This window comes from Cervus elaphus, chromosome 27 (genome assembly GCF_910594005.1).
Source record: "Cervus elaphus chromosome 27, mCerEla1.1, whole genome shotgun sequence".
NCBI classification, from domain to species: Eukaryota; Metazoa; Chordata; class Mammalia; order Artiodactyla; family Cervidae; genus Cervus; species Cervus elaphus.
Window position 1 is genome coordinate 37,796,640 of NC_057841.1, and position 26,191 is coordinate 37,822,830.

Consider the following 26,191-nt stretch of genomic DNA (forward strand, 5'->3'; position numbering starts at 1 on the left):
TTGAGGAGTTACTGCTCAGTGGTTACAGAGTTTCTACTCGGGGCAATGAAAACATTTGGGAAATAGAAGCGGTGATGATTTCATAGCAAATGAAATGTGCTTGATTACATGAAAATTAATTACATGAAAATGTAATTAATGTCACTGAATTTTACACTTAAAAATGGTTAATGTGACGAGTTTGTTTTATGTGTAATATATTGATAACAAAACAGCATATGTATTTACTATGTCAATTTATAATTTTTTCAAATTTATGATGTAATATACAAAAAACTATTGAGTTATACACTCTAAGTTGGTGAATTGTATGGTATATGAACTATACCTCAGTAAAACTGTTTTCGGCTCTCTAGGTAGCTTAGTGGTAAAAAATCTGCCTGTCAATGCAGGAGACTTGAATTTAGTCCCTGGGCCGGGAAGATCCCCTGGAGAAGGAAATGGCAACCCACTCCAGTATTCTTGCTTGGGAAGTCTCATGGACGGAGGAGCTTGGTGGGCTACAGTCCATGGGATTGCTGTAGGAGATAGATGGGCTCCAGGTTAGACCAACTGGCTTCCTGTTTACATTTCATGGAGCATGAATAAGTGGGTTTCACGCTGGATACTTAACGACTGTTAAAATTTTCTGAGGCAAGAGATGGGTAGGGTACAGTTAAGGCATTTTTGATCAGCCTCCTTTTTGCCCTCTGAAATGGAAGTAACAACAGAAACAGCATAAATAGCCAGCGTTTGTCTCTTGTAAACACCTTAGGGTAATAGTTGTGGCAATAGTCAAGGAAACAGTCATGGCAAAGTCAAAGAGGGGCAAAACTCTGAGTAAAGGACTAAGGGATCTCCACTCCCCCCTCTTTGGGACAAGGGAGACACTACACATCCTCAGAAAGGATCCTTTTGGGTCAAAAGTGAAGGAATAATGCCAGGCCTTAATTGTCTTGCTCCTCCCAGAAGCCTTCACTTCGAGATCCATTTTTTGCTGAAGGATGCAAGCACATCCAGGGGAGTGTCCCGGGGAGGTGGGGTGGAAAAAGAAACCAGATAAGTGGCCTGAAGGAAGACAAAGACCCAGAAGATCTGCCCCGTATAAATGACTTAACCACCTCTTCACTGCACTCCTCCTCGCTGAGAGGGGACCCTTTTTTTCCACTGTGCATCTCTGCCTTGCTTTGGCCTTAACTAAAACTGTCTCTCCGCATGCTCTCTCACTTGTTATTGTGCTATGTCTCTAATCATAAACTTTGTACCTGCATTTACAGTTTCTGCCTCTGTGATAAATGCAACCGTCCAGGGAAAAATAGCTTCTAGCCTCTAACCCTTGCTTGTCTGGAGGCTAGGATCCCTGGTTCTTATTCAGGCCTCCCAGGTTCAGTTCCCGGTCAGGGATTTAAGATCTCACTTCATACTACGGCTCACTACTGCCTCACTGAGCTCAGGCTCACAAAGAGTCAGACATGACTTGGCAACTAAACAACAACAACAAAGCTGTTTTTAAAAACAAGACAGAGGTTGGCTGAGTGGAGAAAACAAACATAATCTACCTATAAGGGATTCATTTTAGTATCAAAGATACAAATAAGTGGAAAATGAAAGGATGGAAAAATATATTCCATGTATATTAGTTCTCTGTGACAAATTACCATAACCTGGGTTGCTGAAAACATTGGAAATAGATTCTCTTGTAGTGCTGGAGCCCAGGAGTCCAAAATAAAGGCACCAGCCAGGTTAGTTCCTTCCAGGTGCTGATGGAGACTCCATCCCATGCCTCTCTCGTAGCTGCTGGTAGCTCCTAGTATCGTTGGAATACCATGGCTTGTAGAGAAATCACATCAATCTGTGCCTCCACATCGCCTTTTTCTCTGTGTGTCTCTCACATTCCCTTCCCTTTCTCTTACAGGGACTTCTATCATTGGATTTAAGGCCCACCCTAAGATCAAAATGATCTTGTCTCAAGACCCTTAACCCAACTGCAGCAAAGACCCTATTTCCAGCTAAGGTCATGAACACAAGTATCAGGACTGAGATAGATCTTTTTGTCATCATTGTTGAACCCACTACAACATATAAATAGTGACCAAAAGAGAGCAGAATAGCTGGACGAATGACTGACAAAAGCAAAACTTTAGAAAATGTCCTGGCAGTCCAGTAGTTAGGACTCTTTACTGTCACTGCTGAAGGCCTGGGTTCAAGCCCTAGTTGGGGAACTAACATCCCACAAGCTGCACAGTATAGCAAAATAAATAAATAAAAACAAAAACTTTGAGTAAAAAATTATTTAAAAAACAAAGACATTTTATATTGCTAAGGAGGTCAGTCTTTCAAGAGGATATAACAATTATAAATACTGTTGTTGTTTAGTTGCTAAGTTGTGTCTGACTCTTTGTGACCCCATAGACTGCAGCCTGCCAGGCTCCTCTGTCCATGGGATTTCCCAGGCAAGAATACTGGAGTTGCCACTCCCTTCTCCAGGGAATCTTCCCTGACCCAGGGATTGAACCCAAGTCTCTTGCATTGGCAGGCAGATTGTATACCACTGAGCCAGCAGGGAAGCCCTATAAACATATATTCATCTATACAAACTAAATATATCAACCTAAAAGGTGGCAGAATTGAAGGGATAAACAGTTCTACAATAATCGAAGACTCCAATATGCTATGTCAGTAATGGATGGAACAACCTCACAGAAGATCAATAAGGATATATTCAACACTATAAGCCAAATGGACCTAACAGACATCTATAGAATACACTACCCAACAACAAGAGTGCATATTCTTCTCAGCTAAACGTGAAAAGGTTCTCCTGGATAGGTCTACATTAAGCCACAAAACAATCTTGATAAATTTAAAAGATTGAAAATCATACACAGTATCCTGTATGACCATGGAATGAATGGAATGAAACTAATAGCAGAAGGAAACTTGGAAATTTTGCAAATGTGTGGAAATGGATCACACTCAAACCTGTGAGTCAAAGAAATCCAAAGAGTAGAAAATAAGATAAATGAAAATGTGTCAGAACTCATAGGAATACAGCACAAGCAGTGCTCAGAGAGAAATTTATAGCTGAAAATGCTCACATTAAAAAAGAAGAAAGATCCCAAATCAATGGCTTCCCTGGTGGCTCAGTCAGGAGAGAATCCGCCTGCAATGCAGGAGACCACCGCAGCACAGGAAACCTGGTTCGATCCCTTGGTCTGGAAGATCTGAAGAAGAAAATGGCAGCCCACTCCAGTATCCTTGCCTGGAAAATCCCATGGACAGAGGAGACCGGTGGGCTAGAGTCCATGGGGTCGCAAGAGCTTGACACTACTTAGCGACTAAACCATAACCACAACAATACCCCAATTAACTAAAAGAAAAGAGCAAGTTATACCCAAAGCTAGCAGAAGGAAGATAATAAAGATTAGAGCAGAGATAAATGAAATAAAGAATAGAAAAACAAAAGAACCAATAAAGCCAAAAGTTAATTCTTTGAAAACAAAAGGAACAAACATTTAGCTAGACTAAGGAAAACAAAGAAGATGTAAATTAACTAAAATCAAATTGAAAGTGGGGATCTAACAGAGGCAAAAAGTATTATTGAAATATACTATGATCAACTATGGGCTTCCCTGGTGGCTCAGCTGGTAAAGAATCCACCTGCAATTTGGGAAACCTGGGTTGGATCCTTGGTCTGGGAAGATCCCCTGGAGAAGGGAACGGCTACCCATTCCAGTATTCTGGCCTGGAGAATTCCATGGACTGTATAGTCCATGGGGTCTCAAAGAGTAGGACACGATTCAGTGACTTTCAGTTTCATGACCAACTATATGCTAACAAATTAGATAACTAAACAAAATGGACAAACTTCTAGGAAAACACATACTACCAAAACTGACTCAAGAAGAGAAAAATTGGGGGGAGTTGCTGTTGTTCTAATAGTTAGAATTTGGCACTTTCACTGCCCTGGCTAGGGTTCACTCCCTGGTTGGGTAATTGAGATCCCACAAGCTGCCTGGAGCAGCCAAAAAAAAGGAAGAAGAAACAGAAAAATGTGAACTGACTTATAACAAGTAAAAATTGAATCAGAAATCAAAAACTTTCTCCCCAAAAGAGCCTAGGGCCAGAAGGCTTCACTGGTGAACTCTACCAAACATTCAAAGAATTAACACCAAGCACTTCTCAAACTCCTACAAAAAATAAAAAAGGAAGAAGCATTTCCTAACTTACTCTGTGACCCTAGTTTTACCCTGGTACTAAAACCAACACAACAAAGGGCAAGTGAAAACCAATATCCCTTATGAATATGGATGAAAAAAATCTTCAACAAAATAGTAACAAACCTAACCCAGCAGCGTGCTAAGAGGAGTACACATCATGAACAAGTGGAATTTATCCCAGAAGACAAGGGTGGTTTAACTTAAGAAAACTATAGCACATTACCAGAATAAAGGGGGGAAAAAAGCACATGATCATCTCATTTAATGCTGAAAAAGCATTTGAAAATATCCAGCACCTTTTCATGATGAAAACCTTCAACAAACTAGGAGTAGAAGGGAATTTTCTCACCATGATAAGCGTCACTTATGAAAAACTCACTGCTAACATTCTACTCAGAGGTCAAGGCTGTACTTTTATCTGAGGCTTAAAGTCCTCCTCCAAGTTCACAAGGTTATTCAGAGAATTCCTTTTCTTGCCTCTTTAGAACTCATGGAGACTTGATTCTTAAAGGCCAGCAGAGGGACTTTCCTGGTGGTCCAGTGGCTGAGACTCCATGCTCCCAGTACAGGGGTCTGGGTTCCTTCCCTGGTCTGGGAACTAGATCTCACATGCCTTGACTAAGAGTTTGCATGTCACAACTAAGACCTGAAATGGCCAAATAAATAAAAAAAATTTTTTAAAGGCCAGCAGAGATTTCTGACCCTCTTTTAAAAGGCTCATCTGATTTACTCTCGTCGCTCAGTTGTATAGGACTCTTTGTGACCCCATGGACTGCAGCATGCCAGGCTTTCCTGTCCTTCACCATGTCCTAGAGCTTGCTCAAACTCATATCCATCCAACCAGGATAATCTCCTCTTCAATTAACTCAAAGTCAACTGATTATAGACCTTGATTACATCTGCAAATTCACTTCACCTTTGCCATAGAATGCAACATAATCACAGAAATGACGTGCCATCATATTCACATGGGAAGGGAGTTATACAAGTCTGTGCACAGGCATACGTCATTTTATTGCACTTTGCTTTATTGAAACTTGCAGACCCTGAGTTCTTACACATTGAAGTTTTGTGGCAACCCTGCTTGTCAGGTGATGGTTAACTGTTTTTTTAGCAATAAAGTATTTTCTAGTTAAAGTATGTACATTATTTTCTTTAGACATAATGCTATTATTGCACAATTAATAGACGACAGTATGGTGTAAACATAGCTTTCATATGCACTAGGAAATCAAAAAGTTTGTATGACTTGCTTTATTGTGATATTTATTTTACTGCAGTGATCTAGAACCAAATGCAGTATCTCCAAGGTAAACTTGAACGTATGGGGAGGAATCTTGAGAAGAGGACATCCTAGAATTCTGGATACCATAGGTTATGATCTTTGATGAAGTAGGAAAAAAATCATTACCTTCACTTGTGTTTGGCTATCATCATCCCCCTCCTAAGCCCTCAAAGACTATCAATCATACACATGTGAATGCGTATACAGGTAAGTTTGGAGATTTCAACTAAGAAGGTAAGAATATACTGTTCTCTTTTCCTTTTTTTAAATTTAACTTAAATGAGTTGCCTTGCTCAAGGACTTATTTTAGCACATCCTTGCAGTGTTTCTCATGACCACTCCACACTTGCCTACTATGGGTACATTAACTTGTAAACAAGCTATTTGGGAATTAACAGGGCAGGGTGTTTTCGCAGATGTCAAGGTGGCCAAAAATATTTCTTTTTCCAACCACATGTGATCAGAAAGCTGCATCTTTGCATGGAGGGTAATTATATTGATGTTCTATTAAGATGATTTTGATTTCAACCATTTCTCTTGGAGTCCATACAATAATTTCTCTTTCTTTCTCTTTCTATCTGTCTGTTAGTCATTCTATCTTACACAGAGTGTGTCTTTGGCCTCCCCCTGGGGAAGGAGGAAGAAGAAGCATCAACTTTATGTTCCTCCAGTTAGGTTAGAGCCTGAAAATTAATCTGCTCCATAAGAAGGTATTCTCAAATGACTCTAGTTACCTTGGAGGAAGCAGGCTAATTCATCTCCCTATTGTGGATACTACTTGGCTGCCATTTTCTGAATCTAATAAACACAAATTAACCTTGAGGAAGCTTTAATCATCACAGTGATAAATCTAAACAGTACAGGCTGGGCTGTGGACCAGAGACTCATCTGCCCCCTTGACCGCTTCCTAAGCTTTCAAAAAGTGCAACTTGCTTCTTGCCTAGACCTCCACAGGGGGTCCCACGTGTCTGTTCATCCTTTCCAACACTTTTTGCCTGTTACTTAGCCCTTCCTTATTTTAGCTCCTTTTCTCATCCTCAAGTCTCCTGCTTCAGTTCCTAGGGGACAGCGCATCTCCCAAAGAAATCGATCACTTAGAAGTCAGATTGTTAGTGCTTAGGTTGGACTTTGTTAGTTTTAGGGATTGTTAGTGCTAAAGTTAGGGCTGCAATCAATGCAATAAAAATTAAAACTGAGGAATTTAGGGCCACAGTGGTTTATTAATAAATAATTTGGCAACCATCTGCAATTTTTAATAACAATCGGTATAGAGCGACAATATTTTTTTAATTGAATGTAACCTAAAATTTTGTGTTTCATTAAATCTGTGTCTTATGATTTGCAATTCTCAAATTCTCTGTCAGTGTAAACCATTCTGTCCTCTGAGTTCTGTGGCTGAAATGCCATGTAACTGAGGAGGTTAAGGATTTATGTTGTTTCCGATTATAAGTAGAATTTTTGCTTTAACCAAAAATCAAAGGGGAAAAAAAAAAAACCAAGCCAGAGATATTGCTAAGAGGTTTGAAGTCGCTCAGTCGTGTCTGACTCTCTGTGACCCCATGGACTATATATATAGCCCACCAGGCTCCTCCGGCCGTGGGATTCTCCAGGCACGAATACTGGAATGGGGTTGCCATGTCCTTCTCCAGGAGATCTTCCCGACCCAGGGATCAAACCCCGGTTTCCGTATTGTGGGTAGACGCTTTACCCTCTGGGCCACCAGGGAAGCCCTGAGGTTTAAGTTCTCCTAAAACCATCAGGGAGTCCACATAAAAGAGTTATATTCTGAATTCACCTTTATCTTAATGTAAATACAGAGGGATAGACACAGAAATAACTGTATCTATCTATCTATCTACCTACCTATCTATAACCATAAACAAGGACCCAGATCTTGGTTTCTAAATACTGTTCCTTAACAACAGGTACAAGGCACATTACACAAAATTTGTGAAGATGCTTTCCTACTTATTTATTTTTTTTTGAACTTTTGAAAACTTTTATTTTATATACAAAGAGCTAGTATTATTTCCACCTAAGGTTGATGTGCTGGATGAGCCATCTAAGGAAGTTCAGTTAGTCCAACTTAATGAAGCCAATGTCCTTCGCATACTGGCGGAAACACTGGCGGCATGTATTGAGGCCGTATTTCCGGATCAGACCGTGCCGGTTTGAGCAGACCCGGCAAGAGCGAGGACCCTGGCCGAATTTTCTCGGATGGCTCCAGTAGAGCTGCTGGTGACCCATGTTGCTTTCTCAGCTGCAACGAGGTAAAAGGGCGATGCTTTCCTATTTAAAACTTGTCTTCATTTATGTCTTAGAATGTTTTAGCCTATCTTACTTTTAGCTTTATATCTTTTCCTGTGAGTTACTCCTTTACAATTAGGTTCAAATTTAAATATATGTGTATATATATATATGTATGTATACATACATACCTACCTATGTACATAATATAAGTTTTTTAATGTTTAAAAAGGAAAATGCTCAGGGCTTCCCTGGTGGCTCAGTAGTAAAGAATCTGCCTGCCAAGGCAGGAGACAAGTTCAATCCCTGGTCCGTGAAGATACCACATGCCCCAGGGCAACTAAGCCAGTGGGCCACAGCTACTGAGCCTGTGCTCTATAGCCCGGGAGCTCCAGCTACTAAAGCCTGCATGCCCTACGGCTGGTGCTCTGCAACAAGAGAAGCCACAGCAATAAGAAGCCTGCCCACTTCAACTAGAGAGTAGCCCCCACTTGCCATAGCTAGAGAAAAGCCACCCAAGCAATGAAGACCCAGCACAGCCAAAAAAACTTTTTAAAAAACTTTTTAAAAAGTAAAAATTCATTGTGACAATTTTAAAAAGAGAAGTATAAAGAAAAAAAAATCTTTCAGTGGGTTTCTTAGTTTTGACTATTGATTGAAGTAGCTGAAATCTTTATTTTAAACATTTCTACAATAAATAATGAGCCACTGATATTTATTCATCTTTGAATGATTTTTTAAGACCATTTTATATTCTCTACTTGTGTTCTATTGCTACATAACAAATTACTACAAAATGAGCAGCTTAAAAGAATATGTTTATTTTCTAACAGTTTCCTTGGTCCAAGGGTCCAAGCACAACTTAGCTGAACCCTCTGCTGGGGGCTCTCACAAGGCTGCAATGAAGATGTTGGTCAGCTGTGTTTTCATTTGGAGGCTGAACTGGAGAAGAATCTGCTTTCAAGCTCATTCAGATGTTGGTGGAATTCCTTTCCCTGAAGGTGTAGCTAGTTGTCAGCTAGAGGCTACCCATAAGCCCTAGAGACCATCACTACTTCCCTGTCATGTGGCTCTCTCTATGGGCAGTTTATAGGGCTGTTGGCTTCCTCAAGGTCATCAGGAGAACTTTTAGCTCCGGTATGCTAAGCTAGAGGCTTCCCTGGTAGCTCAGCCGCTAAAGAATCCGCCTGCAATGCAGAAGACCCCGGTTGGATTCCTGGGTCGGGAAGATCCCTTGGAGAAGAGATAGGCTACCCACTCCAGTATTCTTGGGTCCCTGGTGGCTCAGGAGGGAAGGAATCTGCCTGCAATGTGGGAAACCTGGATTCAATCCCTGGGATGGGAAGATCCCCTGGAGGAGGGCATGGCAACCCACCCTAGTATCCTTGCCTGGAGAAACCCATGGACAGAGGAGCCTGATGGGCTACAGTCCATGGGGTCACAAAGAGTTGGACGTGACTGAGCGACTAAGCACAGCACAGTATGCTAAACTCAGTTCAGTTCAGTCACTCAGTCATGTCTGACTCTTTACAACCCCATGGACTGCAGCACACCAGGCCTCCCTGTCTATTACCAACTCCCGGAGTTTATTCAAACTCATGTCCATCGAGTCGGTGATGCCATCCAGCCATCTCATCCTCTGTCGTCCCCTTCTCCTCCTGCCCCCTAATCCCTCTGAGCATCACGGTCTTTACCAATGAGTCAGCTCTTTGCATGAGGTGGCCAAAGTATTGGAGTTTCAGCTTCAGCACCAGTCCCTCCAATGAACACCCAGGACAGATCTCCTTTAGGATGGACTGGTCGGATCTCCTTGCAGTCCAAGGGACTCTCAAGAGTCTTCTCCACCACCACAGTTCAAAAGCATCAATTCTTCAGTGCTCAGCTTTCTTTATAGTCCAACTCTCACATCCATATGTGACTACTGGAAAAATCATAGCCTTGACTAGACGGACCTTTGTTGGCAAAGTAATGTCTTTGCTTTTTAATATGCTATCTAGGTTGGTCATAACTTTCCTTCTAAGAAGTAAGCATCTTCTAATTTCATGGCTGCAGTCACCATCTGCAGTGATTTTGGAGCCCCCAAAATTAAGGTTTGCCACTGTTTCCACTGTTTCTCCATCTATTTGCCATGAAGTGACAGGACTGGATGCCATGATCTTTGTTTTTTGCATGTTGAGTTTTAAGCCAACTTTTTCATTCTCTTCTTTCACTATCATCAAGAGGCTTTTTAGTTCTTCTTCACTTTCTGCCATAAGGGTGGTGTCATCTGCATATCTGAGATTATTGATATTTCTCCTGGCAATCTTGATTCCAGCTTGTGCTTCCTCCAGCCCAGTGTTTCTCATTATGTACTCCACATATAAATTAAATAAGCAGGGTGACAATAAACAGCCTTGATGTACTCCTTTTCCTATTTGGAACCAGTCTGTTGTTCCATGTCCAGTTCTAACTGTTGCTTCCTGACCTGCATACACATTTCTCAAGAGGCAGGTCAGGTGGTCTGGTATTCCCATCTCTTTCAGAATTTTCCACAGTTTATTGTGATCCACACAGTCAAAGGCTTTGGCATAGTCAATAAAGCAGAAATAGATATTTTTCTGGAACTCTCTTGCTTTTTTGATGATCCAGCGGATGTTGGCAATTTGATCTCTGGTTCCTCTGCCTTTTCTAAATCCAGCTTGAACATCTGGAAGTTTACGGTTCACGTATTGTTGAAGCCTGGCTTGAAGAATTTTGAGCGTTACTTTGCTAGCATGTGAGATGAGTGCAATTGTGCAGTAGTTTGAGCATTCTTTGGCATTGCTTTTCTTAGGGAATGCTAAGCTAGAATCATATAATACAATGTAATCACAGGAGTGGTAACATTGCATCACTTTTTTCCTATTCTATCAGATAGAAGTCAGTCACAGGTTGTATCTGTGCTCAAGGAGAAAGGACTATACAAAGGCATGGGCACCAGGAGGAAGAGATCACTGGGATTGTGTTGGGGTCTGAGCTTTCATTTCCTCATCTAAATTGGAAAAGAAAGAAAGAAAGTGAAGTTGCTCAGTCGTGTCCAGCTCTTTGCGACCCCATGAACTGTAGCCTACCAGGTTCCTCCGTCCATGGGATTTTCCAGGCAAGAATACTGAAGTGGGTTGCCATTTCCTTCTCCAGATCTAAATTGGAAGTAATAGGGAATTTCCTGGCAGTCCAGTGGTTAGGACTCCATGCTTTCATTGCTGAGGGTCTGGGTTCAATCCACGGTCAGGGAACTAAGATACCACAAACTGGGTGGTGGAGCCACAGAGAAAAAAAGGAAGTAATGGCTTTTTTTTTTTGTAATTGGAGTATAGTTGCTTTACAATGTTGTGTTAGTCTCAGCGAAGTGAATCAGCTATCAGTCAGTCAGTCAGTTCAGTCGCTCAGTCATGTCGGACTCTTTGCGATCCCATGAATCGCAGCACGCCAGGCCTCCCTGTCCATCACCAACTCCCAGAGTTTACTCAAACTCATGCCCATCAAGTCGGTGATGCCATCCAGCCATCTCATCCTCTGTCGTCCCCTTCTCCTCCTGCCCCCAATCCCTCCCAGCATCAGGGTCTTTTCCAATGAGTCAACTCTTCGAATGTGGTGGCCAAAGTATTGGAGTTTCAGTTTCAGCATCAGTCCTTCCAATGAACACCCAGGACTGATCTCCTTTAGGATGGACTGGTTGGATCTCCTTGCAGTCCAAGGGACTCTCAAGAGTTTTCTCCAACACCATAGTTCTCTATACATATTCATATATCCCATCTTTTGGGGGTTTCCTTCCCATTTAAGTCACCTATACTACACAGTATAGGCACAGAGTTCCCTATACTACACAGTAGGTTCTCATTGTGTGTGTTAGTTGCCATCTCATCCAACCATTTCATCCTTTGTTGCCCCCTTCTCCTTTTGCCTTCAATCCTTCCCAGTATCAGGGTCTTTTCCGATGAGTGGGCTCTTCGATTCAGGTGGCCAAAGTATTGGAGTTTCAGTTTCAACTTCAGCATCAATCCTTCCAATGAATATTCAGGGTTGATTTCCTTTAGGATTGACTGGTTTGATCGCCTTGCTGTCCAAGGGACTCTCAAAAGTCTTCATGCTTGTATGTCTATCACCATCTCCCAACTCATCCCCCTGCCTCCCCTCCCCTCTTGGTGTACATACATTTGGTCTCTAGCTCTGTGTCTCTATTTCTGCTTGGAAGTAATGGCTCTTTTCTTAAGGAAGATTCTGAATGTGCTTCTTACAGGAAATGTTGCAGGGAGGAAGCCAGTTCTGACTCCACGGTGGAACTTTCTTTGACTTGCTTTTCATTGCTTTTGTTTTATAATGATACAGAGTGGTTTGCCTCAGAGAATCCTGCCCCTCTGCCTGACTGTCAAACTAAAGTGCCTTTGTTCAGAACCCTCTTCACCAGTGGATGACAGGAAAGAAGAAATTAACACATCCTCTGCCTGAGGCTTGCCATTCTAGGAGATATTTGCAAGATTAATGGCCTTTTTTACTTTACTTTCCTCACCTCCCCTCATCTCTAATATGTAAAAGAACCTGACATCCAGACCCCAATAAAATGGTTCTCTTGGGGCACTAGCCTGCCATCTTGTTGGTCGCCGATACTCCAATTATACTCTCCTCCTTGCCTCAAGACCTCCTCTCTTGGATTCATTGGCCTATTGTGCAGGGAGCAGAGAGTGAGCCTGGACTTAGTGACAGAAAGAAACTTGGGCCTCTTCCATTTCAACCATTTTATTTTAGAGACTAGACATTGGAGGCTCTGAAAGAGTAAATGATCTAAGCTTGGTGGATGAGTTCAGAATTGCTTACTTGCAGGTAAGCACCTTTTCTGCACACTGGGATGCCAATGAAGAATTTTATATTTTTCACTTCAAACTTTAGCAAAATGAAATACACATGTATCTATTGGTGGGGCAGGGTAGAAAGCAGGAACAGGCATTGCAAAGAATGCAGCAAGTAAATTGTCAAGTATGGCAACCATCATGGCAATCACCACATGCCTTTGCGTTTCTGGGTGTGTTCAAGCACAAGAGTCAGTGACTGAAAGAGAATTACTTACATTCAGGTGGAGGCCAACACATACATTATTTCATTTAGTCACCTTAATAACTCTATAAGGCAAAAATTACTGTTCTACAGACTGAAAAACGATAACAATTATTCTGAGTAATGGCAACCATTAAGTTGCAACGACCAAACCACAGCCAAACAACATAAACTGCTCATTCTTGCCCAATCCATTTCCCTCTCACTTATTTATACCATTAATTTACAATTCTGTGAACTCTGTCATAGTCTACACAGCCCTTGCCTTTTTCCCTTTGCATTCTTGGTACCTTCTGGTGCAAGGAGCTCATAACAACGGATTGTTAAAGCTTCTAATCCCTTTAGATGCATGTGAGCAGCTCCTGGCTTTAGTCATGTTGCCATAAATAAGCCTAGCAGGGGCTACTTCATAAATGGTTTCTCCTCTGTACATTAGGTAACTCTCAATTTCCATGTGTCTATAAGTTGAAAATGTTAAAGAACCACAAATAAGCTTTTAAAAATGTTGAATCCCAGTTTCTACTCTTGATCTCATTTATTTTCAGGAACCACTTCTCATTTAAGGCATACTCAGCTACTTAAAGGATTCAGGGAGATTTAAAGTCACTACGAGTGCCCTCACTGTTGACTTGTTTGTAGACTATTTTTTCTCTTTTGATAGTTTTCAGGAGGTAACACAGCTTCCTCGGGGGATGTAGGATTTTTTTTTTCACTACGTAGGGCATTCTCCCAACATGCTTGAACTTCCCAAATCTTCTAACTCCAGGGTATCCTTCCCCGGCACCCTAAACCTGCTGGTTCATTATATACAGGGCTAACCAAGACCCTGCCGGAATCGGTCAAGGTCATCGGGGCAGGTGCCAGTCCGCCAGGACCTGAAAGCGCGCTTCCAGGCCCATGTCCATCTTCGCTCTCCCGCTCCCACCCCCACTCTGGGGGTTCGCTCCGGCTGACGGCGACTTGGTCCGGAGACGCCTCCTCCGCCCTCGCGGTGGCCCTGCTTGGCACCGCGCCTCTGGAAGCTTCCTGAGTGGCAGGCGGTGGGGGCGGCCCGGGGGAAACCGGGGCGGAGCCGGCGGCGGCCTGGGGGCCGGGCTACGCCTCCGTGGGTTGATCGACCGCGCCCGGAAGCCGCGCTCAGCCGGGCTGCAGCCGCTCGGGCGGAAGGTCCGAGGCAGCCCTGCGCCCGCTGTCGCCGGCTAGCCGGCCTCCCGCCCCAAGACCCGCGCTCCCGCGGTCCCCGCGCCATGCAGCGCCTAGCCATGGACTTGCGGATGCTCTCCCGGGAGCTCTCGCACTACCTGGAGCATCAAGTCCGGGTGGGTTTCTTCGGTTCAGGCGTGGGCTTCTCCCTGATCCTGGGCTTCAGCGTCGCTTACGCCTGCTACTACCTGAGCAGCATTGCCAAGGTGAGCCGGGGGATGCCGCGGGCGCCTTGGCGCAGGGCCGCGGGCAGCTTTGCCGGGAGTGACAACAGCAGGCGAAGCCGGAGGTGCCGCTGCAAGCCAAGGGCGAGTGGCCGGGGCCGTCCGGGGGGACCCTTTCCCCGGCATCTGATGGATGCCCTCCGAGAGCGCGGGACCCTGCTGACCTCGGCGCGGGTGGCGCTGCCCGGTCACCTTTCGCTAACCCGGCGGAGCTGCCCCAGAGATGCTCTCTTAACATTTTTCAGGGTGACTCCCGGGCGTCAACTCTCGCCTTTCCCTAGAGGGATTTAATAAACCGCTCTTAGGTTCGTTGTGTTTGAAGAACTTGCATCAGGCTTCCAAGAAGGATGTTAATCAGACTGGTCTCGCGCGCTGGGGGACTAGTCTGCGCTTGTTACTGGTTTACGGTTGGCAGAAACTTTGCTCTGTTCTGGGCCCTTCGCTGATACTGGCTCTCTCCACAGAAGCCCCAGTTAGTGACGGGGGGTGAGAGTTTCAGCCGCTTCCTTCAGGACCACTGTCCCGTGGTGACAGAAACCTACTACCCGACCGTCTGGTGCTGGGAGAGTCGAGGACAGACGCTGCTGAGACCTTTCATCACTTCCAAGCCCCTGGTGCAGTACAGGAAGTATGTAAATTTCCATTTTTCAGTCATTTCTTCAAAGTCACAGTGTTTTGCATACTTTCAGTGTTTGGTTCATAGAACCTCTGGCTTAGGAAGTATATAGAAGAGCAAGGAGGGATGTAGGTGGAAGGTATGTGTGCCACACACGCGCAACTGCAGGAAGATATTCACGTGTCACCTTTCATCACTGTGCGGGGGAGGTGCTCCGGTGTAAACGTTTGTTTCTAAGATGAGAGGTGCTTGGGACTTACTCTTTTCCCAATTTGCCCTGCATCTGGCTCTGAGAACCTAGTTTCTTTGATGATGTACATTGAGCTGGTGGTGGGGGTGAGATGGATGCCAGTTAATTTGGACTTTCTGTGATGGACCCCAGTAAAGTGCTTATCATATTGATAAGCAAATGGGTTTCGATGCTAATGTCCTTAAGGTGTTAAAAGATGTGGTCCAGAATATATTAGTAACCAGGAGATTTAAATGGTGCCTATTATTAATTTTCCTGAGTCATCTATTCCTTTCTGGAATTTCTTTTGTTGCCTGGAACTTGCACTATTTATTTGGGAAAATTCTTCAAGGTTGTAGATACTGCGTGAGAAGTACTTTGAAACCTTTAAGAAGCCAATTTTGTAATATGCACTATGAGGAGACTGCATTGTAGAGTGAAGACAGCAAGAGCAGTGACCAGTTCAGCAGTTTACTTATTCATCATTTCCGTGTTGAATTATTTGGGTGACCTCAATCAAATAGGGGCTAAATGCTGGGTATTTCAGAGTAATGAGGAAATGATTAAAATAAGTATGTGAAGTAGTTTGAAGTTCATTTTTATATACTACCTTTTACTCATCTTGCTGAAAATACTTATTGTAGTAATTTTGTGACATCCATGCAATGGAAGAAAGTGATGTGTGTGTCAGTGGATGCATAAAAAAGTTATTTTAAGATGACTAAATAATGTCAGGTATATATACAGAATTAAGAACTAACATTAAGACATGACTTGCGGGACTTCCATGGTTGTCCAGTGTTTAAGTGCCCTTCCAATGCGGGGGTTGTGGGTTTGATCGATCCCTGGTCAGGGAACTAAGATCCCACATGCCATGTGGTGTGGCCAAAAAAAAAAAACAAAAAAAAAACCATGACTTGAAACACTAAAGGAGTATATCTTTTGTATTATTTCTTTCAGTGAACTTATTAAAACTGCAGATGGAGGACAAATTTCCCTGGACTGGTTTGATAATGATAACAGTAAGCGTTATATGGATGCCAGCACCCGACCTACTGTCTTATTGTTGCCTGGCCTCACTGGAACAAGCAAGGAATCCTATATCCTTCATATGATCCACCTCAGTGAAGAACTAGGATACAGGTACCCATGAATGATTTCTTTTATTTTTCACTTAATTCATTTTAAATGAGGCTTCACTGTGTCTACATGTTTGTTTCTGAAATACTTGTTATTTCTTCCATGGATTAAGTAATCCCCTAAATTATTATTTTTCCCTGCTTCTTCCTTCCTCTTTGTTCAGGAAAATGCGTAACTGAATCATTTCACAGAAAATAGCACTTCGTCACTGAGTAACAGATTTTGGCCAAACAAATGAATTAAATTAGAATCACCTAGGAATTATAGGACCTAGGCCTGAGAAGCAGTACGTCACAGTGAAGGGATTGCTAGGAGAACAGCAATTACAAACCCTTGAGAGACCACACAGGGGTCCTCATGTCAGACTTCATATTTGAACCCTGGGTCCCCTAGTCTTCTCTCATCAGATCAAATCGATCCCAATATTCAGAGTCAGCTTGTAGATCATCCTTATCTTTCCAAAGGTGATCTGTGCCTTTTCTGTCCACCTGAGTTTGCAGGTGCGCAAGGCCAGGGCCCAGTTAACAATGGTGCAGCATTTTTAAGTAATTATTATTCAACTCAGTCACCAGATACTATTTAATTTTTCTGAGCAACTTAGCAACTTTAAGTTTCTGGTTGAGCTCTAAAATTTTAAAGCAGAGTCATGTGAAAGGTACTGCTGTTTTGAGCCTTAGTCTTTTTTTGCCAATGATACTTATGGTTGTGGAACACTGTGAGTTGCAGTTAAAGTAGAGTTGTTATCTTTTCTTAAACTTAGAGACTTGTTTGTATAAAAAACTGATGTTGACTTTATATTAATAAAAACACTTTGATATAAAGAAGAAAATGCAAAAAAAAAGAGAGAAGAGAATACCATAATAGCTGATTCAATTTTAATAAGTTGACTCTGATTTTTTTTATAGATAAAGCTGATTTTGTTCATGAGGTGACAGTCTCTTGGAAGTTTTAAGATGGTATTCCAGAATTATGATTCCAATTAAATTTGCACTCAGAAATAGCAGGAATTTTATTATTATCCCATGTTTAAGCACCGTCTAGTTAGTTCTGAGGCTTGATTCCAATTTTCTTGCTGAAACAGTCATGCTGAAAAAGTACAGATCATAAAACCTTTTGTACATATTTAAATTTCTGATTCTATATTTTGCCTGAACTGTCACCCAAGATTTAGAAAGTGCTTTTAAAAATAGTGACTTTTAAAAATGGTTTACATCAAAAAAATCTTAAAAAACTGGAATTAGAACTGCCATATGACCCAGCAATCCCACTTCTGGGCATACACACCAAGGAAACCAGATCTGAATGAGACACGTGCACCCCAGTGTTCATCGCAGCACTGTTTATAATAGCCAGGACATGGAAGCAACCTAGATGCCCATCAGCAGACGAATGGATAAGGAAGCTGTGGTACATATACACCATGGAATATTACTCAGCCATAAAAAGAATTCATTTGAATCAGTTCTAATGAGATGGATGAAACTGGAGCCCATTATACAGAGTGAAGTAAGCCAGAAAGATAAAGACCAATACAGTATACTAACACATATATATGGAATTTAGAAAGATGGTAACGATAACCCTATATGCAAAACAGAAAAAGAGACACAGATGTACAGAACAGACTTTTGGACCCTGTGGGAGAAGGCGAGGGTGGGATGTTTCGAGAGAACAGCATCGAAACATGTATATTATCTATAGTGAAACAGATCACCAGCCCAGGCTGGATGCATGAGACAAGTGGTCAGGCCTGGTGCACTGGGAAGACCCAGAGGAATCGGGTGGAGAGGGAGGTGGCAGAGGGGATCGGGATGGGGAATACATATAAATCCATGGCTGATTCATGTCAATGTATGACAAAACCCACTACAATATTGTAAAGTAATTAGCCTCCAACTAATAAAAATAAATGAAAAAAAATTTAAAAAAAAAAAAAACAGTTTACATCAAAAAAATCTTTGAAGAAAAAAAAATGGGGAGGGGACTTCCCTGGCACTCTAGTGGTTAAGACTTTGCCTTCCAGTGCAGGGAGTGGGGTCTGATCCTTAGTTGTGATACTAAGATCCGACATGCCTCTTGGTCAAAAAACCAAAACATAAAAAGAAGTAATATTGTAACAAATTCAATAAAGACATTTAAAAAATGGTCCACATCAAAAAAAAAAATCTTTAAAAAATAAAAACAATGTAATTGTAGGGAGATGGGGAGGAAGAGGGATGGACTGGGAGTTTGGGGTTAATAGATACAAACTATTGCATTTAGAATTGATAAACAACAAGGTCCTACTATATAGCACAGGGAACTATATCTAGTCTCCTAAGGTAAGCCATAGTGGAAAAGAATATAAGAATGTATACATGTATGTGTAACTGTACACATAAATAGACAAAACACAATGTAGTGAAAACTCAAAGACTGAATCTCATCAGCTGTAGAGTTGACAGTAGGTGTGGCTTTTTCCATCACTTGTAAAAATTTCCAAATTTTATTACCATGGCTATCATTACACTGTGCTTCAAAGCTGTGAATGTGAAAAAGTGAAGTTGCTCAGTCGAGTCTGACTCTTTGCGACCCCATGGACTGTAGCCTACCAGGCTCCTCCGTCCATGGGATTTTCCAGGCAAGAGTACTGGAGTGGGCTGCCATTTCCTTCTCCAGGGGATCTTCCCAACCCAGGGATCAAACCCGGGTCTCCTGCGCTGCAGACAGATGCTTTAGGAAGGTTCTAGTTTCCCTAAGGGCTAAAATCTCTTCTACTGATTTAGAAATTTATTGAGAATGTACAATAAGGAAGGCTTTACACTGTGAAGGGAAACAGAGTTATGGCCAATTGCCCTTATGACAAGGAGCTTAGAGAGGGACAGGCTAGACCAGTTCACTGTTGGCTGCTTGAAGACAGCTTATTTGGGTTTCAGGAACTCTAATGCTGAGTCACACTGGGTTGAAGGTAGCAGAATGTATGAATAAACAATGACCAGTAAACTTTTCAATAGCCTTTGGGCCTAACCTCATTTGTTTTTAACTGCAAGGAATCTCTGACCCTAGGTTGAGAGGGCTAGCTTTTGTTGTATAACAAATTATCCCCAAACATAGTAGCTAAAAACAGCAGCATTTCTGCTCACAATTCCGTGGGTCAACAAAAGTTTGAGCTGAGCTCCGCTGGGTGGTTCTTCTGGCCTTGGCTGGAATGATTCATGCATTTGTGGTCAGCAGCCAGGGAAACTCTGGACTTGGGAGTCATCTGCAGCGATGGCTCATGTCAGCTCCACATGATCTTTCACCCTCCATCAGGCTCACCAGTGTTCACTGGGTGGCAGAGGGTCCCAAGAGTCCAAAAGTCAGATCTCCCTGGCGGTCCAGTGGTTAAGAATCTGCATGCCAATGCAGGTGTCATGGGTTTGAAGAAGATCCCACGTGCTGTGGGGCAACTAAGCCTGTGCACCACAGCTGCTGAGCCCTGCTCTAGAGCCTGTGCTCTGCAACAAGAGAAGCCACAGCAATGAAAAGCCTGCAAACCACAATGAAGAGTAGCCCCCACTCGCCACAACTAGAGAAAACCCATGCACAGCAATGAAGACCCAGCACAGCCAAAATAAATAAATTAATTAATTAAAAAAAATTTTTTTAAAAAGAACCTAAAGTGACAACTGCAAGTCTTCTTCAGGCCCATTCCCTGGTGGTGGCTCAGACAAGTGAAGAATCTGCCTGCAGTGCAGGAGACCCAGGTTCGATCCCTGAATCAGAAAGATCCCCTGCAGAAGGGAATGGTAACCCACTGCAGTATTCTTGTCTGGAGAATTCTATGGACAGAGGAGCCTGGCGGGCTGTAGTTCATGGGGTCACAAAGAGTCAGACATGACTGAGCAACCAACACTGCAGTTTAAGCACTCTCATAATATTGTTTCTGCCAGATTGTAGTCAAAACAAGTCATGTGGTCAGCCTTAAGTCAGAAGGTGGGAATTTAGACTCCACCTCCTATTAAGTATGTTTGCAATCTATTGGAGACAGTGAGGTGGTTTCAGTGCCACTGACATTAAAAAAAAAAAAAAAAAATGGATCCTGTTCTTTGGTACAAGTCTAGACTGAGTCCTTAGGCTGCAAAACAGATCTAAGTCACTGATGATCCCTTGCATGGGATGAAGCAGATAACAGAGCTTAGGGAAAGGTGTGTAACGTGGGGGAAAGTGCATGTGCTTTAAAGCCAGGTCTGGGTTCAAATGTTGGAACTGCCACTTGCTGAGGGACCCTGGGCAACTAATTTTTAGCTTCCCCAATATAGCTTCTCACTTACTACAGAGCTGAAATGAACTAGAGTGTATCAGGTGGTTTCATGCCTTGAACAAAGCAGGTCTGTAGATATGTTTGTCTTCCTTCATGAGCTTTTTATTCCCTGAGAACAGTAGAACAGTTTTTTTAATAGTTTAAAGATCAAGTACAAGCAAACCCGCTTCTTGGGAAACATCTAGTTTCCTCACAGGAATGCTTGTACATTATGATAATGTTTTCTATACAGTAGAGTTGCACAAGCACCCAAATATCAGGAGGGTGCATGTGCCTTCAAGCCTTAGTTACTATCTTATGTAAAGTTCAAGTTTATAGGGAGGGTTGTGCATTCTGTCAGGTCACCAGGGAATCACTGATGTTTCACTGGTGAGATATGATTTAGAGGCAACCTAACTCCTTTCATGTGTTACTCTTAAGTAGATGTCTTTTCCTGTACCCAAAAACTAAAAAAGAGGCAGAGCTTTTCTGTTAAAGTTCACTAATTCAAAATTAATAATGAAAGGAAACTAAGCTGAGGGTCATTTAAGGTAATTGTGAGCAAAGGAGGGCAAAGGTAAATGAAACTGAATGGGGAATACTTGGCTTGTCTTCACTGACAGAGTGCACCACGTACTCCCTGAATTAACTTGTCTCTGGGAGAAGAGAATTTGCTGAGTCAGACAACTCCAGTCATTCTTCCAAATTGTATCAATCAGAAAAGTCCATCTCCCAGAGAGCAAATAAGGTAAGAAGACCAGGAGGCCAAGAGTGTATTTAGAGAGAAGCCCTCTCAGAAACCAAAGTACTGAAGAAAAAATTATTCCCTATAATAAGTTATACCCATATAATTGATAAAGTAGCTGGAAATCTCATTCATTTCTCCAAGATTTCTTTTTTAAAAAATTCTATTCAATAACACAGCCTAAGAGGTATTATTTTGCATACAAGGATAATATCCTGTTTTCTTAAATCTTTTTCTCATTCTCTGAAGAAGTTCCAACACTTCCCCAGTGGCTCAGTGGTAAACAATCTGCCTGCCAGTGCAGGAGACATAGGACATTCAGGTTCGATCCCTGGGTTGGAAAGAGCCCCAGGAGGAGAAAGGGCAACCTACTCCAGTATTCTTGCCGGGAAAATCCCATGGACAGAGGAGCCTGGTGGGCTATAGTCCACGGGGTCTCAAAGAGTCAGACACTATTGAAACAAACAGTATACTGTATACTACTTCAAGTAAGGTCAGAGAGAAAAATGGTAACTCTAAGAGCATCTTAATCATCTTCTGTTGAGACCGTTCATCTATTTTATGCCACCCCCAACTAATATTTAAAAAGAGTGACCCATCCAGAATTGTGTAATAATAAGTTCATTGACATCTAGGTCAGTTATTAAGTATTTTGGCACAATCAAGTACAGTATCAGAACCTCTGTTCTCAAAGAGCATAAGCACAGTCTAGTGGAACTGGCAGAGAATATTCAGGAATAAGGAAGAAATTCATTAGAGAGGACCAGGATTGGCTCCAAGTGACAGAATACTCAAAATAACAGTGACTTAAACAAGATACAGGTTGATTTCTCTCTCATGTGAAAATCTAAGAAGGTGAACTGAGATTCTGTAGCATCAGAAGAGCAAGTTTTGGGACTTTCCCAGTGATCCAGTGGCTAAAACTCTTTGCTCCCAAGCAGGGGGCCCAGGTTCAATCCCTGGCCAGGGAACTAGATCCCACATGCTGCAACTAAGAATAAATAAATACTCAGTCGAATGGCTGAGTCGAATAAATAAATGGCTCAGTCGAATAAATAAATACTTTAAATAAATAAATAAATAAATACTTTTTGAAAAAAACGTAAGTATCTTTTATCATGTTGCTTCATAACTTATGGCTGCTTCAGCTCCAGCTGTCACATCTACATTCCAATCCCCAAGAAGAAGAAAAAAGGGAGACTAGAGAAGGCACCATCTTTTTTTTAAGGATGCTTTGCAACACATGTGCTTGTCAGTTTTGCTTTCCGCACATGGGTCTGCTCTTTCTTAGCTGGAAAGGATGTTTGAGAGTAAAGTCTTTATTTGGGGCAGCTATGTGTACCCAGAGGAAACTGGGGGACTCTGTTACTGAGGAAGAAGGACAGGGTGGATATTGAGAGATCCGTGACAGCCTCCAGCACTGACTGATCAAGCATTGCAAGTGCCAGGATTCTGTACTACCAGGAAGCAAGCGAGACATTTCATAGAGGGAAGAAATAGGTCAGCATGGTTGGATGCAACTGAAAGGGCCAGGAGAATGAGGGTAGATAAAGCACAGTTTGAGAAGATGTAGTAGGGCGGGAGGAAGGAAGCCCAGCTGCTGGGCAACAAAGGCCTCAGGAGACAAGAGTGAGTCACACATTTGTTTGTTTTTTTGGCTGAATGGCTTCCAGGAGCCTAGTTCCCTGACCAGGGATTGAACATGGGACCCCTGCAATGGAAGTGTGGAGTCCTAACCCGTGGACTGCCTGGAATTCCTGGGTCACACAGTTAAATTTTGACAGAGAAATGAGAGAAACAGCAGAAGAGGACAAAAGGATCAAGTGAGGAATTAGTCAAGATTGCAGGCTTATGTTTCAAAAAATTTGCTTCTTGCCACACTTAAAAAATACTCACAGGGACTTTCCTGGTATCTTAGTGGTAAAGAATCCTCCTGCCAATGCAGGAGACCCGGGTTCAATCCCTGACCCAGGAAGATCCCACATACTGTGGAACAACTAAGCCCTTGCACTGCAGGTACTGAAGCCGCTGTGCCCTAGAGCCTGTGTTTGGCAACAGGAGAAACCACAGCAGTGAGAAGCCCCCACAGTGCAAATAGAGAGTAGCCGCAGCTCACTGCTTCCATGGTGGTAAAGAATCTGACTGAAATGCAGGCGACCTGAGTTCAAAAGCCTGGATCTGGAAGATCCCCTGGAGAAGGTAATGGCTACCCACTCCAATATTCTTGCCTGGAGAATGCCACGGACAGAGGAGACTGGCGGACCATAGTCCATGGGGTTGCAAAGAGTTGGACACGACTGAGCACCTAACACCCCTAACACACAAGCTGCTCACTGCAACTTGAGAAAAGCCCGCAGCAAGGAAGACCCAGCACAGCCAAAAAGAAAGAAATTAAAAAAAAAAAAAAATTTAAAAGATCATTAAAAAAATAAAGAAAGCCTGATTTTCTTCTGTGGTTTGACAGGACTGACATCTCCTGTCCTTCATGGCAGAGCCCACTTTTGGGAGCAAGGATGTCAGTGTCCATCATTTATCTTTCTGAGATATTTGAAGTGGGCGATGATTTATTTTTTAAATTTTAAGATGTTTAATAGATGTATGAAGTGGACAAAGAAGTAAAGGTCAAGTGGATCAAATGCTTCAGCAAATGTCTTTTCAACATGAAGGTAATGCAGAAATACAAACAATTTCAGTGTCAACCTTTGACCATCAATAACTCTTTTACCTATCAGAAAGAAGAAAATTAGAGATATTTGTTTCCTAGTTTAAAACTTGCCATTATTGTAACTCTTTGAGCTATAAATGTTTCAGGAAGAATAAATACACATCACATGCAGAGAACTCAGAATTTCTTGATAACACCACATAGTTGCTAATATGATAACACCACATAGATACATCAACCTAATATTTATGTTATCTCCTTTTATCACTTTTTGAATTTTTTCTTTTTAATTTTCTCTATTAGCTACTGTAGATTGTTTTAGCCTAAGAGCTACTCCTTTATTCTCCTTTCCCTTAAAGTGGGAGATGACTTTAAAGAGGTTAAAATTTGACTAATTGCAAATGTTCCTTCTCTTTCCAGTTTGGAGTTTGGGCTTGCACATTTTTTTATGTAGAGGAAGTAGCACCAGTGGAGGTAGATGGTTAGCTTTTCCTGAAGCATTAAGAGCACAGTGGAGGGCTCTCCGAAGACTCTTCTCGAGGGAGGAAGGAAGAGGAGAATGAACTATTGAAAATCAGGCACAAAACGAAAGGATGAGTTTGATTACTAGTCAAAGCTATGGTTTTCCCAGTAGTCATGTACGAATGTGAGAATTGGACCGTAAAGAAGGCTGAATGCCAAAGAATTGATGCTTTTGAACTGTGGTGCTGGCGAAGACTCTTGAGAGCCCCTTGGACTGCAAAGAAATCAAACCAGTGAATCTTAAAGGGAATCAACCCTGAATATTCACTAGAAGGACTGATGCTAAAGCTGAAGTTCTGGTACTTTGGCTTCCTGCTGCAGAGAGCCAACTCATTGGAAAATACCCTGATACTGGGAAGGATTTTGGGCAGGAGAAGAGAGTGACAGAGGATGAGATGGTTGGATGGCATCACCAACTCAATGAACATGAGTTTGCGCAAACTCATGGTTTTGAGCTTTTGAGTTTTGAGCAAACTCAAGGAGATGGTGAAAGACAGGGCAGCCTGGCATGCTGCAGTCCATGGGATCGTAAGAGTTGGACACAGCTTAGTGACTGAACAATAATCTAAAAGCAGTATCTTAGATAAGACATCGTTTTAAATTAACATCAGAATGTTTTTTATCTGAAAGTATGTTTATGATCTGTTGTTAAAATAATTTCATTTTTGAAGTTTTGAGAATGAGTCAGTTAACTTGATTATTCATGAGACTGGCTAGATGAGATAATGCTAAATGTTAGAAAGCACTGAATGAGGTACTTAGCTTGTTTAATGGCAATTCTGAGAAAGGATATGGTGGATGCCAACAAGTAATCCTGTTCTCTAGGGAACTCGCTGTTAGATGTTCCACTATAAAATGATACCTTAATTAACAAACTCTCAGGGACAAAGCTCTTTTTATCAGAGCTGACGTGCCCTCAAAGGGTACTCTGTGTTCAGAGCACCCATCTTTTTGGAAAAAGAGACTTTAATGTTACTAGCTTAGATAGCATGGGGCAGCATAGTGAGCTGGTTAAGTGGATCACTAAGTCAAATCTGCCTGCATTCAAATTCCAGCTTTGTCACATACTACCCGTGCTTCCATGACAAATTATTTAGTTAATCTGTGCCTCCATTTTCTCATCTGTAAAGACCACCTATACTTCATAGGGTTATAAGGATTGCGTGTAATGTGTATGAAGAACCTTGGCCCATGATGAACATTTGTTAAAGCATTAAGCTAGGAAAGTTAAAGGAGTGAATCAGGCCATGGTCTGGCTTAGAAAAGGCCCTCGGACTTCCCTGGCGATCAAGTGGTTAAGATTCTGCACTTCCAGTGTAAAGGGTATGGGTTCCATCCCAGGTCAGGGAATTGAGTTCCCACATGCCTCACATTCTTTTAGTCTGGCCAAGGAGCATCATTCTTTTAGTCTGTTCAGATGGAAATGAGGTACTTACTGCCTTGGCCCTATTACCAGCTGAGAAACCATCCTAGGAGAGCCCAGAGACAGCAGTGTGCCTGGCCAGGCAGTGGGAGGAACAGGGAGAAGGAAGGTGAGATCTGGCTAAGGTGGAGCAGCCGTTGGAATCTACATCTTAGAACACATACATGTCTCTGACTCGGTTTGGGGAGATAAAGTTGCCAGCAGTGAGCTGTGATGTAGAGTAATTCCTGTTAGTTCATTATTATTTTTTTTTATTAAGTTATTATTATTAATGTAGAACTCTTTTGTTCTTAAATAGGATTTTCTGTAGGTTAGTTCCACTGGGTCTTAAGTTGACAGAAATATCAAAGAGACCCAGCTAG

At 42.3% G+C, this 26,191-nt stretch overlaps 3 protein-coding genes across 4 annotated transcripts in view; 1 reads left to right on the forward strand and 2 right to left on the reverse strand.

Annotated features, from left to right (window-relative positions):
* Positions 1-21,170, reverse strand: part of LOC122684933 (putative 60S ribosomal protein L39-like 5) — a 28,111-nt gene extending 6,941 nt beyond the window's left edge. The window contains exons 1-3 of the mRNA XM_043889476.1: positions 21,160-21,170; positions 19,671-19,673; positions 17,507-17,526 (exon numbers count right to left, since the gene is read on the reverse strand). The gene's annotated coding sequence lies outside the window, so the exon portion shown is untranslated. The remainder of the gene's footprint in view (positions 1-17,506; positions 17,527-19,670; positions 19,674-21,159) is intronic.
* On the reverse strand, positions 7,526-24,831 carry LOC122684931 (40S ribosomal protein S29-like). 2 transcript variants are annotated; one of them, XM_043889475.1, is made up of 3 exons: positions 21,160-21,170; positions 9,206-9,216; positions 7,526-7,744 (listed from the first exon to the last, which is right to left on the reverse strand). In XM_043889475.1, the coding sequence occupies exon 3, from the start codon at positions 7,729-7,731 to the stop codon at positions 7,561-7,563; it is 171 nt and encodes a 56-aa protein (XP_043745410.1). In that variant the 5' UTR covers positions 7,732-7,744; positions 9,206-9,216; positions 21,160-21,170; the 3' UTR covers positions 7,526-7,560. The 2 variants fall into 2 exon arrangements, with proteins under 2 accessions (XP_043745410.1, XP_043745409.1); XM_043889474.1 differs by lacking the exons at positions 9,206-9,216; positions 21,160-21,170 and adding an exon at positions 24,820-24,831 and having other exon boundaries at positions 7,526-7,773.
* ABHD3 (abhydrolase domain containing 3, phospholipase) overlaps positions 13,920-26,191 on the forward strand; it is a 56,760-nt gene continuing 44,488 nt past the window's right edge. The window contains exons 1-3 of the mRNA XM_043889472.1: positions 13,920-14,210; positions 14,693-14,856; positions 16,034-16,216. Of these exons, the coding sequence (XP_043745407.1) occupies positions 14,049-14,210; positions 14,693-14,856; positions 16,034-16,216 (509 nt within the window). The 5' untranslated portion in view covers positions 13,920-14,048. The remainder of the gene's footprint in view (positions 14,211-14,692; positions 14,857-16,033; positions 16,217-26,191) is intronic.

Excerpts from the sequence above, each read along its gene's own strand:
- LOC122684931 (XM_043889474.1), bottom strand. The coding sequence starts at position 7,731 with ATGGGTCACCAGCAGCTCTACTGGAGCCATCCGAGAAAATTCGGCCAG.